Source organism: Nuphar pumila, chromosome 7 (genome assembly GCF_984573655.1).
Source record: "Nuphar pumila chromosome 7, dmNupPumi1.hap1.1, whole genome shotgun sequence".
Taxonomy (NCBI): domain Eukaryota; kingdom Viridiplantae; phylum Streptophyta; class Magnoliopsida; order Nymphaeales; family Nymphaeaceae; genus Nuphar; species Nuphar pumila.
In genome coordinates this window covers 9,575,866-9,594,115 of record NC_143255.1, presented here as the reverse complement: position 1 = coordinate 9,594,115, position 18,250 = coordinate 9,575,866, and the positions used below count along the sequence as shown (strand labels likewise).

Here is an 18,250-nt window from a genome sequence, read left to right as displayed (position 1 = left end):
AGGGTTTTTGCGGTTTGCTTAAGAGCGAATTTTCACTATTTTTTCACTCAAAGAAGTGGGTTAAGGTAAAAATCCCTATTATTTGCTTCTTATTGAGTTTTTTTTTTTAAGATGGCATCGCGATGGGGCACTCAAATAATGAGTGAAAACCGAGTAAAAATCAAGTGCAACAATTGCTATAATATTTTTCGAGTGGTATCTCTCGGTTGAAGCATCATTTAGTTGAGACACATATCAATGTTGCCCTTTCTATGTCAAAGAATTTGTCGAATGTCGTGAAATAGCAATGTTAGCAAATACTCACAGGTTTGAGACAAAAAAAAAGAAAACGAGATGAGTGAGGCAGAAATGGGGTATGTGCAGCCGTTGGAGGACAAAGATGAGCTCCCTACTTCTGATCCTACAGCCCATAACATCAGAAGTAGGAAATTCTACAGTGAAGGAAAAAGGTGTGGTTGGTGCTAGTAGTAGTATCGCAAACACAAAAAGAAGATAAGGGAGATTTTCGAAAGGAAGTAGAGTTAGAGACTCTATTAGAAGATTTTTTCCTCCTAGGACTGCTCCTGAGCCACAACCCGATATTTGTAATATTATGACTCATCAACATTTAATTGACCGAATGACGTGGTTGGGAAATGGTTCTATGATGTATGTATTCTTTTTAATGCGGCAAATTTCTTTCATTTTCAAGTCATAGCAGATGTCATAACCAGTATCAAACTAAGATATAAAATGCCTTCATATTATGCTTGCGAAGAAAAAATTTAGATACTAATGTGAATGAAGTGAAGGCATATTATGATGTGACAATTATGGAGAGAAACTAGGTGTAGCATTGTGGCAGATGGGTCGACGGACAGAAAGTCAAGGACCTTGATAAATTTTTTTGTCTATTGCCCCAAAGAAGCTATGTTTTTTAAGTCAATTGATTTGTCTGATACGCCCAATACAGTAGATGTATTGCTCAGAGTATTTTAAGTTGCGGAAGAGGTTCAACCTCAAAATATTGTTCAATTTATTATTGATATACAACAAATTATAAGGTAGGAGGTAAACAATTGATAGAAAATTATGGGTCATTCTTTTGAACGTTGTGTGCTGCCCATTACATAGACCTCATGCTTGAGGACATCAGCAGCATGAATAAGATAAAGCACACAGTTGAATGTTGCCAAGAAATCACTAAATTTATTTACAATCATGTATGGCTTTTGAACCTAACAAAAAAGTACACTAGTGGCGTTAAGTTGATTCGTACTGTAGTTACTAAATTTGCTACAAAATTTTTGACAATGCAAAGTCTAGTAAAGAATAAAAATGCACTACAAAATATTTTCATCATGAATCGAATGCATATCTCCATGCATAAAAAAGAAAGCCAAGAGAAATTGTAGATATTGTATTCAGAAGTGAATTATGGGATTCATGCGTGAAGTTGATAATCACCATACCCTTAGTGAAGGTGTTTCGATTAGTTGACGGTGAAGACAGACCATCTATGGGTTATATCTATGAGGTCATGGATAGGCAAATGAGGCCATTAGAGATTATTTGAATGGGAAGAAAAAATTGTACACGCCTATACATGGAACATCATTGATCATAGGTGGACTGGAAAACTTCATCAACCTCTTTTCATTTTGCAACATATTATTTCCTAATTTGCCTTTATGGAATATAATGCTACTTCATAAAAGATCTAAAAAATGACAGAACGAAGCTATTTCATGAATCATGTCATCTTGACATCATCCCTAATTACAGGCTGCTCAACACATTAATTAGACTTCACTTTTCTCCTTCAACATTGTCGATTTGGCTACTTCCTGTCGGTTGGGGAATGGTGAAATACTCTTAAAAACAAAAAGGTGATATGATTGAAAAGGACAAAGTAATTAGGCAGAATATTTGCAGATGGAATCAATGAGCACCTAAAAAGGTCTCTTACTGCAACTGCCCAGGCAGGCATACAGTTACAAAAGCTTGCATCATAGAAAGTGGGCGGTCCATCTTATGCACGAATAAAAAGTCACAAACTTCCATATTCAGAAATCAAAATCTAATGCAAATGCTTCTATACATATAGAAACCACAAAAATGTTGCTATATGTACAATCCTATCAAGTCTCCCTGCAGGAAGCATGTTTTCTACTTGTTATGGGTTCATTTACACCATACATGAGTAACCCAGGTCATGAAGTGGGTTGCACCTCCCTCAAGAAGCTTCCACATGCATTCACAACATATATGGGTTGGATAACTCCATATATGTTGGCAAATATTTGAAAATTATGAGATTTTCAATTCGTTTCAAGTATATAATTCAAACTCACCTAGACATCAACTCCACAAAGAGGAAACACAGAAACTAATGAATGGTTAAAATAAAGACCTCATTTTGATGAACTTACAAGGAACAAGATTGGAAACGGGCAGAAAGCTTCAAAAGTGCAATCAAGCTCATCGCCTTAGTGGTGACATCTGATGCAGGACGTTTCAATACATTGTCAAGGAGATCCACTGCATCAAATTCAGTTACCTGCAATGAAGAATTGCCTAAGTTGCACTGGGATATATGAAAAACCATACAACAAATAGCTAAAATATACCAGCAGAGGAAAAGAAAGGTACCAAAACTAGTAGTACCAGCAGTAGATATTATTGACGAAAGAACCACAGGTCCAACACCAAAGAGAAAAGATTGATTTACTACAAATTGATAAAGATAAATATACTAGAAAAACTGAATTTAGATGCATAAATTTGTATGCTCTAATAATATAATATAATATTATATATTATCATAATTCATTTAAAATTTAAAAAAAAAGTCTATCCTATGTACATACGTCATGTCATGCCCAAATTCAAATGTACCCATGATCATGCTGTATATCAATAAGCATGAGATTTTCACATCTTGTATCTTAATTAGCTTTATCAGCCGCCATTTTTCAGCCCTGCCAAAACTCTTCTTAGCATGGCCTCACTAATGTCATATTGTAAAATAAGCCCATTTCTGTTTATCCTTGAAAAAGGTGTTGGTAGCAGATCCTTTAGAGATGACACTGTTCATCTTTTTTAGAAATATGTTATTAATGTATGAGTTTTCTTGTATCATGTTGAAACTACATAAGTTGCTAAAATACAGTACAAAGAGGCTTTTCCAATAAAGGTGTACTTCATTTGTTTCGCAAGCTTCCTATTATTTTCACAACAGTAACAACAAATGATAATATCACGATACTATTGTTAAAATTGTATATATACATGGTATAAACGAACGTATATGTATTATGTGTATATATACATATGTATACATATATGTATGTATTCTCTATATACATATATATATATATTGTATTGTAACTAGGATAGTTTCTTTCTTTTTCTTTTCTTTCTATTTTAGTTTCTTTTGAACTAGTCAACACAAGGTTGACTAGTCAACAAGAGATGTTGGGGCTGCTCCTACGTCTCTATGGTACTCCTATGATGTATATAAATAGGAGGTGATTCCCCTCTTGAATGTAATGCTTCTTGCATGGGTTTTGTTGACGTAGGCTAGGGTTTTGAGAAAATCAGAATAGGAGAAAAAAAAAGAGAGGAAAGGAAGAAAACACGTTAATCTTTCATTAGGTCTAATCCTTCTTAAATAAAGAGATTAGACAGAAGAGCTAATTTGCAATAATGCACCTGACATATTAAAATATTACCATACTACCCTTAAACACATATGCCTATATACGGTGATTGTTTCTCAACACTCCCCCTCAAGCTGGAGCATATATATCAATAATGCTCAGCTTGTCACAACATTTTGAAAAATTTGATCTTGCAAGGGGTTTTGTGAAGACATCAGCAACTTGGTTCTCTGAAGGTATATGCTTGGTACAAATGTACCCAGTCTGGACCAAGTCACGTACATAGTGACAATCCACCTCAATATGCTTTGTCCGTTCATGAAACACTGGGTTATTAGCAATATAAGTAGCAGCTTTGTTATCACATATCATCTCCATAGGTAATGAGACTTTCACTTGGAGATCAGTCAACACAGATTTAACCCACATCATCTTTGCAGCAGTTTGAGCCATAGCCTGATACTCTGATTCAGCGCTCGACCGGGCAACAACAATTTGTTTCTTACTTCTCCAAGTAACCAGATTTCCTCCCACAAACACACAGAATCCAGTTGTCGACTTTCTATCAACAACCGGCCCAGCATAATCTGCATCCGAATAGGCAATAACATCCAAAGAAGAATTTTGTTTAAACCATAATCCTTTTCCAAGAGAGAACTTTAGATATTTGAGAATCATCATTGCAGCCTCCCAATGGGCCTTTGTAGGTTTGTCCATAAACTGACTTATTTTGCTCACGGCTAAAGATATGTCAAGTCTGGTCACAGTCACATATAATAACTTGCCAACCAAGGAACGATAATTGCTACTGTCCACATACTCTGATTTTTCATCAAACAGATGAGCCTTAGGATCCATAGAGATCCTTACAGGTTTAGCACCTAACATCCCTGTCTCCTTCAGCAAGTGTCCAAGACATATTTTCGTTGTGACAACACCAACCCTTCTTTACTCCTTGCAACCTCTATACCTAAGAAATATATGAGTGGTCCCAGATCCTTAGTCACAAAGTGTTTCTGAAGATGGGACTTTGTCTCAAAGATGTCTTTTTCACTGTTGTCTGTGACTATAATGTCATCAACATAGACTATCATAACCACAATCCCTATGCAAGTTTTCTTAATAAAAAGAAAGTGGTCAGAGGCAGATCGGGCAAACCCAAACGTGGACATGACCTCAGCAAACTTGGAGAACCACGCACGGGGATTCGGTTTGAGACCATAGATTGCCTTGTTCAACTTGCATACCTTCTGACACTCCCCCTAAACTTCAAACCCCAGAGGTTGCTGCATGTAAACTGTCTCCTCCGAGTCTCCATATAGAAAGGCATTTTTCATATCAAGCTGACATAGAGACCAACCATGGTGCACTGCGACTGACAAAACCAGACGAATAGTCCCAAGACGAGCAACAGGAGAGACTGGTTCAAAAAAGTCCACGCCATAAGTTTGAGTATAGCCTTTAGCTACCATGCGAGCTTTAAACCTTTCAATCGATCCATCTGAGTTATACTTAATAGTATAAACCCATTTACAACCAACAATATCAACCTCATGCGGGGGATCGACTAAGTCCCATGTTCTCCGAGAAAGCAATGCATCAATTTCATCCTGCATGGCCTTAGCCCATTTGGGGTCCAGAAGAGCTTGATGATGATTGAGAGGGACTGATGTCGCAGATAATGATAATACAAAATTCTTCATATTTGCACCAAGTCTTGCCTCGAAAACAAACTGAGAAATGGGATGAAGTGTACACTGCCCTTTTCCTTTTTGAAGAGCAATAGGTAAATCACCATCAACAATAGGTTCGTCAGTAGGGTCAGGAACACTCACCTCTGGAGAAGCTGATGGCAAAGGCAGAGCTCGATGTGAGTACACCACAGGAGGATTTTTATAACGATACAGAGACGGATTTGGAGTAAGAGAGGCTCAAGACAGATAGACTCTAATGGAAAAGGAGGAACAGGAAGAGGAAAGGAATCACCTTGACTAGCATGTAACCGTGGAGAAGTACTCAAAAAATATGGGATAGACTCAAAAAATGAAACATCTGCACTTACATACTCTTTCTGGGATATGGGATTATAACAACGATATCCTTTTTGGTGCTTGGGATACCCAACAAAAACACATTTTATAGATTGGGGTGACAATTTATCTTGGTTGGACAAAGCACACGCAGCCAAACACCTTTGGAGAGATAGGGAAAAGAGGAGATTTAGGACTGAGAATTTGAATAGGAATACGATCCCCCACAGAGGATAAAGACATACGGTTGACTAGGTATCCCGCAGTTAGAACTGCATCTCCCCAGTAAGACGCTGACATATTAGACTGGATCATGAGACAACAGGCAACATTTAGGATGTGTCTATGCTTGTGCTTCACTACTCCTTTTTGTTGCGAGGTATGAGGACAAGAGGTCTGAGGTTGAATTCCCAGATTTTTGTAAAACTGTAATAATTCAGAGGATTTGAATTCGAGAGCATTATCAGTACAAACAACTTTGATGCAAGAATTAAACTGAGTTTTTATTTCAATAATCAAGGATTTAAGAATAATGGGAGCCTCAACCCTAGTTTTTAACAAGAATACCCAAGATAATCTGGAAAAATCATCTACAATGACTAAATAGTAACAACACTTAGAATGACTAGAAATTCTACTTGGACCCCAAATATCAACATGAAGAAGATCAAATAAATTTTGACTTGAAGGACTCTAACTAGACAGAAATGAACTCCTATGATGTTTTCCAAGCTGACATGCTTCACATAGCAGAGTAGTGGGTGGCGAGAGATGAGGAATAACTTGACACAATTTAAGCAACGGGAGATGACACAGACGATGATGCCAAAGCAGCGGACTGGATGGGGATTCAACTGCCGAATGAACAGAGCCAACTGGTTGATGTAGATAATAGACTCCACCTTCCTCATAGCCTCCACCAATCGTCTTCCCCGTCAGCAAGTCCTGAAAAGTGCAATAGGCAGGATCAAATATTACTCTACAATTCAATTCTTTTGCAACACGACTAACAGATAACAAATTTTGAGGGAATGAGGGGGCATGAAGAACATTTGATAACTGAAGAGTGGGAGATATGGAGATATTTTCCTGGCCAACAATAGGAGAGGAACTTCCATCAACAAGAACTATCTTTTTATGGTTAGCAACATTATCCAAAAAGGAAAAATCACATTTATTTTCACACAAATGTCTAGATGCCCCTGAATCAATAATCCACCTACTACCTTAGCAAGATAGTCCATCACCTGCAGAACAGGCAACGTCAGCCACGAGAGAATTAAACGACCGATGTGCCAACAAATCATCATACTCAGCACGAGTGAGTGTAACAGAATCACTAAGAGGAATAGCAGAAGACTCAAGTTTGGCAACTTGAGCCGTAGGAATAACTTTCGCTGAAGGTGCGGGAGGTCGTTCATTCTTGTCAAATCATTTGTCTTCTAAATGCCCAAATCTCCCGCAGTAGGTACATTGTAGCTTGCCTCGACCACGTCCATGACCTCGTGTATTGGGAGAAAAACCTCGGCCTCGGCCATAGGAGACAGACAGAGCAGAGGTCTGTGATTCCGATTGGGATGAAGAAAGAGACATGGCAAGCCGACTTAGACGATTATATGCCTCAGCCAGAGTGGGAACATCTGAACTTTAGCAACTGATAATTTAGCTGACAAGCCAGTAAGGAACCGTGCAACCATGGTGTGCTTCTAGTGTAGTTTTTGTTTGTCACAGCACATTGGTCTATGTGCATTTAGCCTCTCAAAAGCTGCCTTCACAGAGGCATAGTACTGGGCAAGAGTTTGCTCTCCTTGCTGCAATTGATAGATCTCCTGCTCTATTTGAAGAATACGACTTACATTTGTTTCTTAAGAGTAGGTATCTTGCAAATTATCCCACATTTGTTTTGTTGTGGTGTAATAAATAAGCCCGTCGGCTATGTAAGGTTGCACACTATTCATAATCCAGGACATGACAATATCATTGTCCTCTTCCCATGTAGCATACTTTCCAATTTTATCTTTAGACTCATTTTCTAACAGAATATGTTTTCTACGATGCCCTGAGACAGACATCATGAACGTACGAGACCATCTAGCATAGTTAGTCTCATCCAGCTTTACCGATGATCCATATGAAAAGGGATTTGCAAAGGCTTTATAATCAGCCCCTGTTTCAGTCTTCATGTCTCACTTCTGAGTTTCAGCCATGGGGAAAGATAATGAGACTGATTCAACACGCAGGTAAAACCACACTCAAATGTCACCTACTAAAAAAAATTGGATCGGATGCGCACACCAACTACCTCCTTATGAAACCAACTATACCAGATTTTAGTTACACAAAAACTGGTATACACGACCCACGACTGTTACACGCTACTGAAAACCCGGATCTAATGTGCACACCAACTACCACCTTATGAAACCGACTATACCAGATTCTTCAAAAAAACTGGTATACACGATCCACAACTATTGCACAGTGTTCAGGTTACAATCCACGACTGTTACACGTTGTTCAGACCCAAAACTTGCATGCCTAACTCGTATTAAACTTTACCTGACCATCCACAACAACTGCGACAAGCTGCATACCACGACCAATTTTAATACGAATCAGATCTGATCTACTCCACGGCTGCTACCTTAGACGATGCCAAGATCAGGACAACTGGTTCATGAAGGAACTTGCAGACTTATTTGACATCCACACTACCACCATCAACACGATCTAACGTTAGATCCAAAGTGCAGTCTAGATCACATCTTATGGTGATCAAACTACTTTGAACCTGACGTCAGATTTGAAAAGGAGGCGTCTCCTAGCCCCCTACACGAAGAACGACCTCGGTTGTGGATGTTGTCAACGATCTCTAGAGACTCGAGGTGATCTTTGTTGTAGACGCAGTCAACGATCGCTGTGGACCCGATCTACGTTTTCAGTAGAAGGAGAAGGATGGAACGATCAAATCAGACGCCCAGCTACATCCTTCTCTGATACCATGTTGACGTAGGCTAGGGTTTTGAGAAAATCAAAATAGGAGAAAAAAAAAAGAGGAAAGGAAGAAAACACGTTAATCTTTCATTAGGTCTAATCCTTCTTAAATAAAGAGATTAGACAGAAGAGCTAATTTACAATAATGCACCTGACATATTAAAATATTACCATACTACCCTTAAACACATATGCCTATGTACGGTGACGGTTTCTCAACAGGTTTGACAACAACAACAACAACAACAACAACTACGCCTTCATCCCAAAACAATTGGGGTCAGCGATATGAACCAAAAAAGAAATTCATTTTGGGTCTTCCACATGAATCCTTTTCCTCCAATCATTTCTATCCAACGCCATGTCCTCGGTGAGGTTCAAAGCATTCATATCCTTTCCTATCATCTCCATCCAAGTCTTCCTAGGCCTACCCCGACCTCTTTTAACTAATATATTTTCCCATTTCTCCAACCTTCTAACTGGAGCATCATTAGGCCTTCGCCGAATATGTCCAAACCACCGTAAACGATTCTCTCGCATCTTATTTTCAATGGGTGCAACACCTACCTTCTTACGTATCTCTTCGTTCCGAATCTTATCTTTTATTGTATTTCCACACATCCATCTAAGCATCCGCATCTCAGCTACACTCATTTTTTGAATATGATGTCTCTTGGCAGCCCAACATTCCGTACCATATAGTAAAGCGGGTCTAATAGTCGTCCTATAAAACTTTTCCTTCAACCGCAATGGCATTCTACGATCGCACAGCACTCCAGTAGCACTTTTCCATTTCATCCACCCAACCTTTATCCTATGATTTACATCTCCATCAATTTCTCCATACTTTTGAATGATGGATCCCAAATATTTGAAATAATCATTCACCGGTATATCTTGCTCACCAAGCTTCACTACACTCCCATCACTACTTCGTTGCTTACTAAACCGACATTCCATATATTCAGTCTTACTCTTACTCAACTTAAAACCTCTAGCTTCCAATGTCTGTCTCCATAATTCTAACTTAGCATTAACCCCAGCTCTAGACTCATCAATCAAAACAATATCATCAGCAAAACAACATACACCACGGTACATTTTCTTGAATTGATCTCGTAAGCTCATCCATCACTATCGCAAATAGGAAAGGGCTTAAAGCAGATCCTTGATGTAACCCAACCGTTATCGGAAAATTGGTTGTCACCCCTCCACAAGTGCGGACATTGGTTACTACTCCTTCATACATATCTTTAATTATACTAATGTACTTGAGAGAAACACCTTTCTTCATCATTGTCCACCAGAGAACGTCCCTAGGTACTCTATCGTATGCCTTCTCTAAATCAATAAAAACCATATGCAAATCTTTGTTCCTCTCTCTATATCTTTCAATAAGTTGTCTAAGAAGATGTATAGCTTCCATAGTTGATCTTCCAGGCATAAAACCAAATTGATTCTCCGATATCATGACAACCTTCCTCAACCTAGACTCAATCACCCTCTCCCAAAGTTTCATAGTATGACTCATGAGTTTTATACCACGATAGTTTGTGCAATCTTGTATATCACCCTTATTCTTATATAAAGGCACCAAAGTACTCTTCCTCCACTCATTAGGCATCTTATTTGTTCGCCAAATCAAGTTAAAAAGATTTGTCAACCATTCTAAACCTTTCTCTCCCAAGCATTTCCAAGCCTCGATAGGTATACCATCTGGGCCAACTGCCCTTCTTGATTTCATTTTCTTCAAAGCCTCTGCAATTTCTTTCTTTTGAATCTTGCGCATGAAGTCACGATTTATCTCATGAAAAGGAATGGAGAAGTCTCCAAGATCTTGAGCATGACTATCATTAAATAGCTTATCAAAATAATCTTTCCATCTCTCCTTAATCTCCTCATCTTTGACTAAAACCCTTTGCGTTTCATCTTTGATACATCTAACCATACCCAAATCCTTCGATTTCCTATCTCTCATCTTTGCAAGCCTATAAATATCCTTCTCGCCTTCTTTGGTATCCAACTTGTCATAAACCTCCTTATATACCTTAGCCCTCGCGTTTCGAACAACTTTTTTAGCTTCCTTCTTTGCTATCATATACTTCTCCAAATTCTCATTATCACGACTCTTACTTACATTTCTATAACACTCTCTTTTAACCTTAATAGCTAATTTGACATCCTCGTTCTACCATGATGTATCCTTACCTAGTGGTGCACCGCCTTTAGACTCACCCAATACCTCCTTAGCTACTTTTCTCATACCACCCGCTATCTGATTCCACATTGATTCTGAATCCTCCTCGAAACACCAATCAACTTCCTTAACTATCTGCTCTACAAACATTCCTTGTTTAGCTCCTTTCAGTGCCCACCACTTAATTCTAGGATCTATCCTATGTCTATCCCTTTTGCGGCATTGTCTAATTCTAAGATCTAAAATTAAGACTCTATGTTGTGTAGCTACACTTTCTCCTGGTATAACCTTACAATCGATGCAACAACCCCTATCTCTCTTTCTAAGTAGGAAAAAATCTATCTGACTCGTATTAACCCCACTCTTAAATGTTACTAGGTGAGACTCCCTCTTCCTAAACCAAGTGTTTGCTAAGATCATATCATAGGACAAACAAAAATCTAAAATCCTTTCTCCACTTTCATTTCTTTCTCCTATACCATAGCCTCCATGGATATTCTCAAATCCATCCCTAGTAATGCCTACATGTCCATTAAGGTCACCGCCGATGAAAAGCTTTTCTCCATAAGATGTCTCTTGTACTACTCCATCTCTTCCCAAAATTGATGCTTAATGGAATCATCTAAACCTACTTGAGGTGCATAAACACTAATAATATTAATAATATCCGTACCTAATACTAATTTAATAAGTAAAATTCTATCACCCTTCCTACGGACCTCAACTACATTATCTATAAACTGACGACTCATAACAATCCCTACTCCATTCCTATTCCTATTTATTCCTGTATACCAAATCTTATATCCCCAAGGTTCTATCACTTTAGCTTTCTCACCTACCCATTTGGTCTCTTGAAGACATAAAATATCAATCTTTCTCCTACACATAACATCTACTAACTCTACCAACTTACCAGTTAAAGACCCTATGTTCCAAGTGGCTAACCTAATTTTATGGTCTTGGACTAACTTCTTTACCCCCACCCGTCCAACAAAGTGAGGGAACCCTTGCCTATTTGACACCACACCCGGGCGCCGGTGTGACGCGTCGCTTCTGGGCGACGACCTAGCAACCCTTGCACATTTATCACTGCCTCCGGGCCTAGAGAGTACAGCGCGTCGCTCAGTAGGGAACGCCCCAACGAAATTCTCATATTGGTTCATTTTCATAGGATATGACAAAGTTTTTATGCTGGCTGTCACAGGCCTACCGCAACCCTCCTCCTTTATCCGGGCTTGGGACCGGCAGTGTATAACTACACAGGCGGAGTTCTCAACAGGTTTGACATTAATAAAATATTATTTTTATAATTTGTCAACCTCTTTTGTTTGCCCCTTTGTGGGTTTTGTGAGTGAGTCTATTTTGTGGCTCCTTGTGTGTTCACTTTGGTGATTTGGTGGATCTTGTTGCGTCTCTTTTGTGTGTTCACCTTGGTCATTTGGTGGACTTTGTTGGAGGCTCTCATTTTCTTACATGGTATCAGAGCTTAGTGGTTCCAAGTTTCTTGTTGATGTTCGTGGGATCATGATAGCACACTTGAAGATTTAAATCCAAGTGTTCGTGTGATCCTTTTGTGGTGCTGAATCGGTGTTGCCTCGACTTCAATTTTTTGTGTAGTGATCGTGCTTATTTTCTTTTTTGTGTTCTTCGTCTCTATATATCTTTTCTCTCTCTATTCTCTTTTTCGCCCTTGTAAAACGGATGATAAAGAAAGTGTCACCATTGTGCCAATGAAACTTAACTATTCTAACTATGTAACATAGTATTCAATCATGAAATATTTGGAAAAAAGGTTACGGGGACTAGAGGATGAATCTGATATGAAGCCTAAATTAGTCCTCACTAAAGTAGAAAAAGAGAAGGGAATTCCTCTTATGAAAAATGAAAAATCCAAAGTTCTCAGTACTTGTGAGAAAAAATGAAAAGAATGAAGGATGGGAAATGCCAAGATCATGTTTTAGCTCATTAGTATTGATATCAAAAAAATCTTTAAGTATTGCAAAGTTTGAGCTTGAGAATATCTCACAAAAATGTATTCCCTTAAGGATATTGCACATGTGAGCAATTTATAAAATAAAATTCGAATTATGACTCAAGAAGAAAGAAACGTTAGATAATTTTATAGTGAATTATCCAATCTTTGGGAAGAGTTGGCTCTTCTTGAGCCGAGATGGCATTGTCCCGAGGATATAGAACTCTGTCAAAAACAAATTGATGCAAAGCACTTCTATCAATTTGTGAATGGTCTAAGACACGAATTTGAATCTACAAAGTCGGCCCTCCTCCAAAGAGGAAAAGTCCCTTCTATTGATGACACAATTAAGGAGTTAAGTATGAAAGAAAATAGGCTGAAGAAGAGGACTTCTAAGAGTGATGATGACTCACTCAGTTCTAGCCATATCTATGCCGGAAAATTATATTTGTACCTACAAACCAGCATACTATAGAAAGCCAAGCAATGAGTATTATGAAAAATAAGGCAATGAGTATGAGAAGAAAAAAAATTTATTTGTTATTATTGTCATGAACCGGGACATGTCAAAACCTATTGTCCTAAGTTGAAAAGGCCATATGAGAAGAAGGTTGTCTCGATTGATCCTATACAAAGTCAGGTGATGTCGAAACCACGCAAAACTCATCTATTGGGAACATGTCATTGACATAACTAGTGTAGGTTCTTCAACCTCTACTCAAAGAAGCGTCTTCATCAACTGGAGTGTCTTCTTCCTTCGGCTTCTCAGATCCTAATAAATCTCTTTGGCTTCTTGACTCAAGTGCATCTTTTCACATGAAATCAAATGGTAACTCAAGCGAGTCAAATATGTTTACTGTTGATGGGACATCTCTTCAGATAAAAAGAATAGAAAATTTCAAAAATATTTCTCAAAATTCAAATAAATTTTTAATTCTAATAATTACATATATTCTTAAATTAAATTTAAATCGTTTGTCTGTTTCACAATTATCTGACCATAAATGTAATATTTTATTCTCCTCTAACAGTTGTCAGGTGCAGGATAGCTAGTCAAGGAAGCTGATTGGGAAAGGCCATAGATAAGGAAGCTTATACTACATGGACTTTTTGGAAATACCCAAGAATACTTATTGTTGTAATGTTCATAAATTAAAATTAGATTTATGGCATGAAAAGCTTGGTCATCTTCATATATCCAAAATTCAGTATTTTTTAAAGTTGAAAAAATTTTGTAATTGTGAAAACTATACATATGAAGATTGTATTCATGGCAAAATGAAAAGATTATCATTTCAAGAAAGAACCTTTGTTTCCTCTCGAGAGCTTGAGTTAATACATTCAAATGTTTGAGGTCGAGCCCTTACTTAATTACAATGATATTTGCAGTTCCTCCTCATGACATGAAAAACAAAAACCCCAATCAGCTCAAGCAACAGCAGCAGACACAACTGCAAAGGCAAGAAAGCTAGCACCTGTTATATATAAAGATGGATTTGCGTACTACATAATTTTGTTGATGATTTTACTAGACATACTTGGATCTATTTCTTTAAATACAAATCTAAAGTTTTTTTTACATTTTTAAATCTTTCACAATTTGGTCAAAAAATAAATTCAAAAATGATATTTCTATCTTTTGTACTGATTCAAGGAGAAAATTTTTATCAAAAGACTTTAAAGATTACCTAAATTTAAATGACATCACATATTAAAAATTGTGTCCTTACACTCCACAACAAAAATGGTTTGGCTGAAAAAAAGCATAGGCATATTATAAAAACAACAAAAACCTTGGTTATCACAAGCCAAGTACCAAAAGATTTTTGGGTTGAAGCCACAGTGACTGTGGTTTATCTTATCAACAAAATGTCATCTTCTTCTTTGAAAAATGTGTCACCAATTGAAAAACTTTTCAAACTAATTCTTAATTATTCTAGATTAAGAGTCTTTGGCTGTAAATGTTTTGTTTTTACTAACAAGAATGATAAATTTTTTCCCTGTGTTATTCCTTGTGTCTTTTTGAGATATGAAAATAACCAAAAAGGCTATAGATGTGATTTTAGAACTAAAAAGTTATGTCTCAAGAAATGTGTCTTAATAAAATAAAGTTTTTTTGAAATTGAAAAATCTTAAGAAATAACTGAATATTTTTTTTTAGATTTAATTCCAAAATATGATGATTATAATGTTGATCTTGATAAAGATCATGAGCTTAGAAATGATATAGTGAGTGAAGAACAATCTCGTGATAATGAGATTAGAGAGGACAATCCTATAAAGATCAAAATTGTATACAATATTCTACGCATAGTGATTCTAAACGTTCATGTGCACTTAAAAGATATACTAATAGTGAAAACCAAATAGAAATACAAACTAGAGCGTCATCTAGAGTCTTAAAACCCCTAAAGAAATTGTGTCTTATGACTTGTTTTCACCTAAGTACCAAGCCTACATTGCATTAATATATTCCTATATAGAACCGTCGACATATACTCAAGCAAAAGATCACTTTGAGTTGGTAGAAGCCATGAGGGTAGAGCTAGACGCTTTAGAAAGAACAAATACTTGGACTATTCAAGACATTCCATCAGAAAATAAGCTTATAGGTTGTAGATAGGTGTATAAGGTAAACATCAAGAGTGATGAAACTCTTAAAAGATACAAAGTCATATTAGTTGTTAAGGGATATTCCTAAGAGTATGGCATAGATTACGAATAAACTTTTGCCCCAATTGCTAGGGTGACCACAGTTACAACCTTAGTAGCCCTCACCTCTGTGAGAAGACCCATATATCAAATGGACGTTAAGAATGCATTCCTTAATGGGAATTTGGTTGAAGTTTATATGAAAACACCAACTGGTATAACTATTCCTAGAGAAAAAACTCTTCACTTGGATAAATCCCTTTATGGTCTTAAATAAGCATTGAAGACTTTGTATAACAGGCTTAGTCAAGTTATGCAAGATATTGGATTTCAATCTTTTCTGACTAATACAGTTTTGTTTATTAAGATTTCTGATGTAGGTATGATAATTCTTTTCCTCTATGTGGACGACATGATTATCATTGAAGGGGACAAACAGAGAGTTGAACACATTAAAAAACTTCTCGAGAAGCATTTTGAAATGACTGATTTAGTTTTTGAAAATATTTTCTTAGAATTGAAGTAGCTTATTCTTCTACAGGTTATCTATTGATTAAATCTAAATTTGCTCTAGATATTGTTGTCAGGTGTGGAATCTCAAATGATAAGAAAGTTGACACTCCTGAAGTTGCCAACTATGTCACAGGGATTCGGCTAGCAGGGTGCCGCACCCGCGTCGACGCGACTCGACGCGGGCGCGGCACCGGGTGCGGTCAACCCGATCCTGGGTGCGTTGACCGCACCCAGGGTCATTTCGGTCCATTTTTTAGATTTTTTTTTAAAAAAAAATTGCCCTATGAAATGTGCTGCGGAATTTAAAAAAAAAAATCTGATGAGAGTTGCTTGTTGTTGCTGCTCTTGTTTTATAAAGAGGCACTTGTGTCCACAACATCTGACGAGCTTTGTTGGCATCCCATGCTATTCCTGCCTCCAAACAATTAATTCGCAGCGTTGGAAAACATGTTGTTAACTTGGAAATGATGATCCTTCTTCGTCAAGGGTTTTCTCTCTCCATAATAAATGATAATGGTGGTGGTAGCCTTGGTGGCTATTAGTATTCACTTTTCTCCTGACGAGATGGGTGCTCTAGCCGTAGCCTTGTGTAGACCTCTCTTTTCCACATGTCAAATCCAATAAATTTCTTTTAGCTGTGATCTGTGTGCAACTGTATATAAAATGAAATTTTAAGAACCCTAGGTAGTGGCGTGGCAGTGGAGCCGTAGGCCTCGTGAAGACTCTCTCTCTCCAACAAACCACATCAAACCTTTCGCTTATATTTTTTTCGTGAAGACTAGGGAGTTTCAGATATGATTGAATCATGACAGTCAGCAGAATGCAGCAGGCTGGGTCGATCAGATTGCCAATCCTTTTGGTTCATCAATTTTGTCCTGTTGTGCCAAAGTACACAATAAGCAGAACGAGGGTAACAAGTCTTCAAACAAACACACCAGCAAAAAAAAACTGGACCCCGGACCCGTGCCGGGGGATCCCCCGGACCCGGGTTTTTTGGAAGTGCTGAATCCCCGCACCCATGTGACATAGGTTGCCAATGATAAGATGAGAATGGATGATGGAGAATGTAAAGACCACTTATCGGAGAACTTTCTTATCGTTCAATTACAAGACTTGATATAGCAGATGCAGTTCACACAACAAGTCAGTTTTAGCATGTCTCTGTTTTGTTCATATGGGAGCGATTTTGTGTAATATTAGATATATTAAGACTTCTATTTATCGAAGATTTTTTCTATCAGCTTCGTCGTTATTAAATCTAACTACTTATACTTATGCTGACTGAAGAGGTGATCCCAATAACCGACACAACTATAGATTTTTGTATTTTCTTAGGTGAAGCATTGATCTCATGACGGTGTAAGAAGCAGCAAAAGGTTTTTCTCCGTTCGACTGAAATAGAATACTAAGTCATGGCTACAACCATTATGGAGTTGATCTGGCTTAGAAGATTATCGACTGATATGAGAGTTCAGATTAAAGGAGCATCATGAATTGACAACGAAAAATTCATCTACATTGCCAGCAACCGGACCTTTCACGAGCATACCAAACATATTGAGATGGATTGTCACTACGTACGAGAGGAATATCTACAGGGCACTATCGATTTTCCCTATGTTATCTCAGAATATCAGTTGGCGGATTTCTTCACCAAACTTCTCGTTGCTCCGAAATTTCACTTTCTATTAGACAAACTTTTGGTTATCCAACCATAAGTGTTAAAATTGTGTATATATACATTGTATATACGTATGTATATGTATTATGTATATACATATATGTATGTACTCTCTCTCTCTCTCTCTTACTCTCTCTCTCTCTCTCTCTCTCTCTCTCTCTCTCTCTCTCTCTCTCTCTCTCTCTCTATATATATATATATATATATATATATATATATATATATTATTGTAACTAGGATAGTTTCTTTCTTTTTCTTTCTTTTTTAGTTTCTTTTGAACTAGTCAACACAAGGTTGACTAGTCAACAAGAGACATTGGGGCTGGTAGAGCCGTTGGACCTGCTCCAACATCTCTATGGGACTCTTATGATGTATATAAATAGGGGATGATTCCCCTCTTGAATGTAATGCTTCTTGCATGGGTTTGACATTAATAAAATATTATTTTTATAATTTGTGAACCTCTTTTGTTTGCCCTTTTGTAGGTTTTGTGAGTGAGTCTATTTTGTGGCTCTTTGTGTGTTCACTTTGGTGATTTGGTAAATCTTGTTGTGGCTCTTTTGTGTG

At 37.5% G+C, this 18,250-nt stretch overlaps 1 protein-coding gene across 2 annotated transcripts in view; it reads right to left on the bottom strand.

The window, feature by feature from the left end:
* The window catches only part of LOC149831077 (AP-1 complex subunit gamma-2-like), a 74,657-nt gene that overhangs the window by 21,603 nt on the left and 34,804 nt on the right, over positions 1-18,250 (bottom strand). For both annotated transcript variants that reach the window (XM_090013652.1, XM_090013653.1), the window contains exon 12: positions 2,412-2,539. In XM_090013652.1, the coding sequence (XP_089869778.1) occupies positions 2,412-2,539 (128 nt within the window). The remainder of the gene's footprint in view (positions 1-2,411; positions 2,540-18,250) is intronic.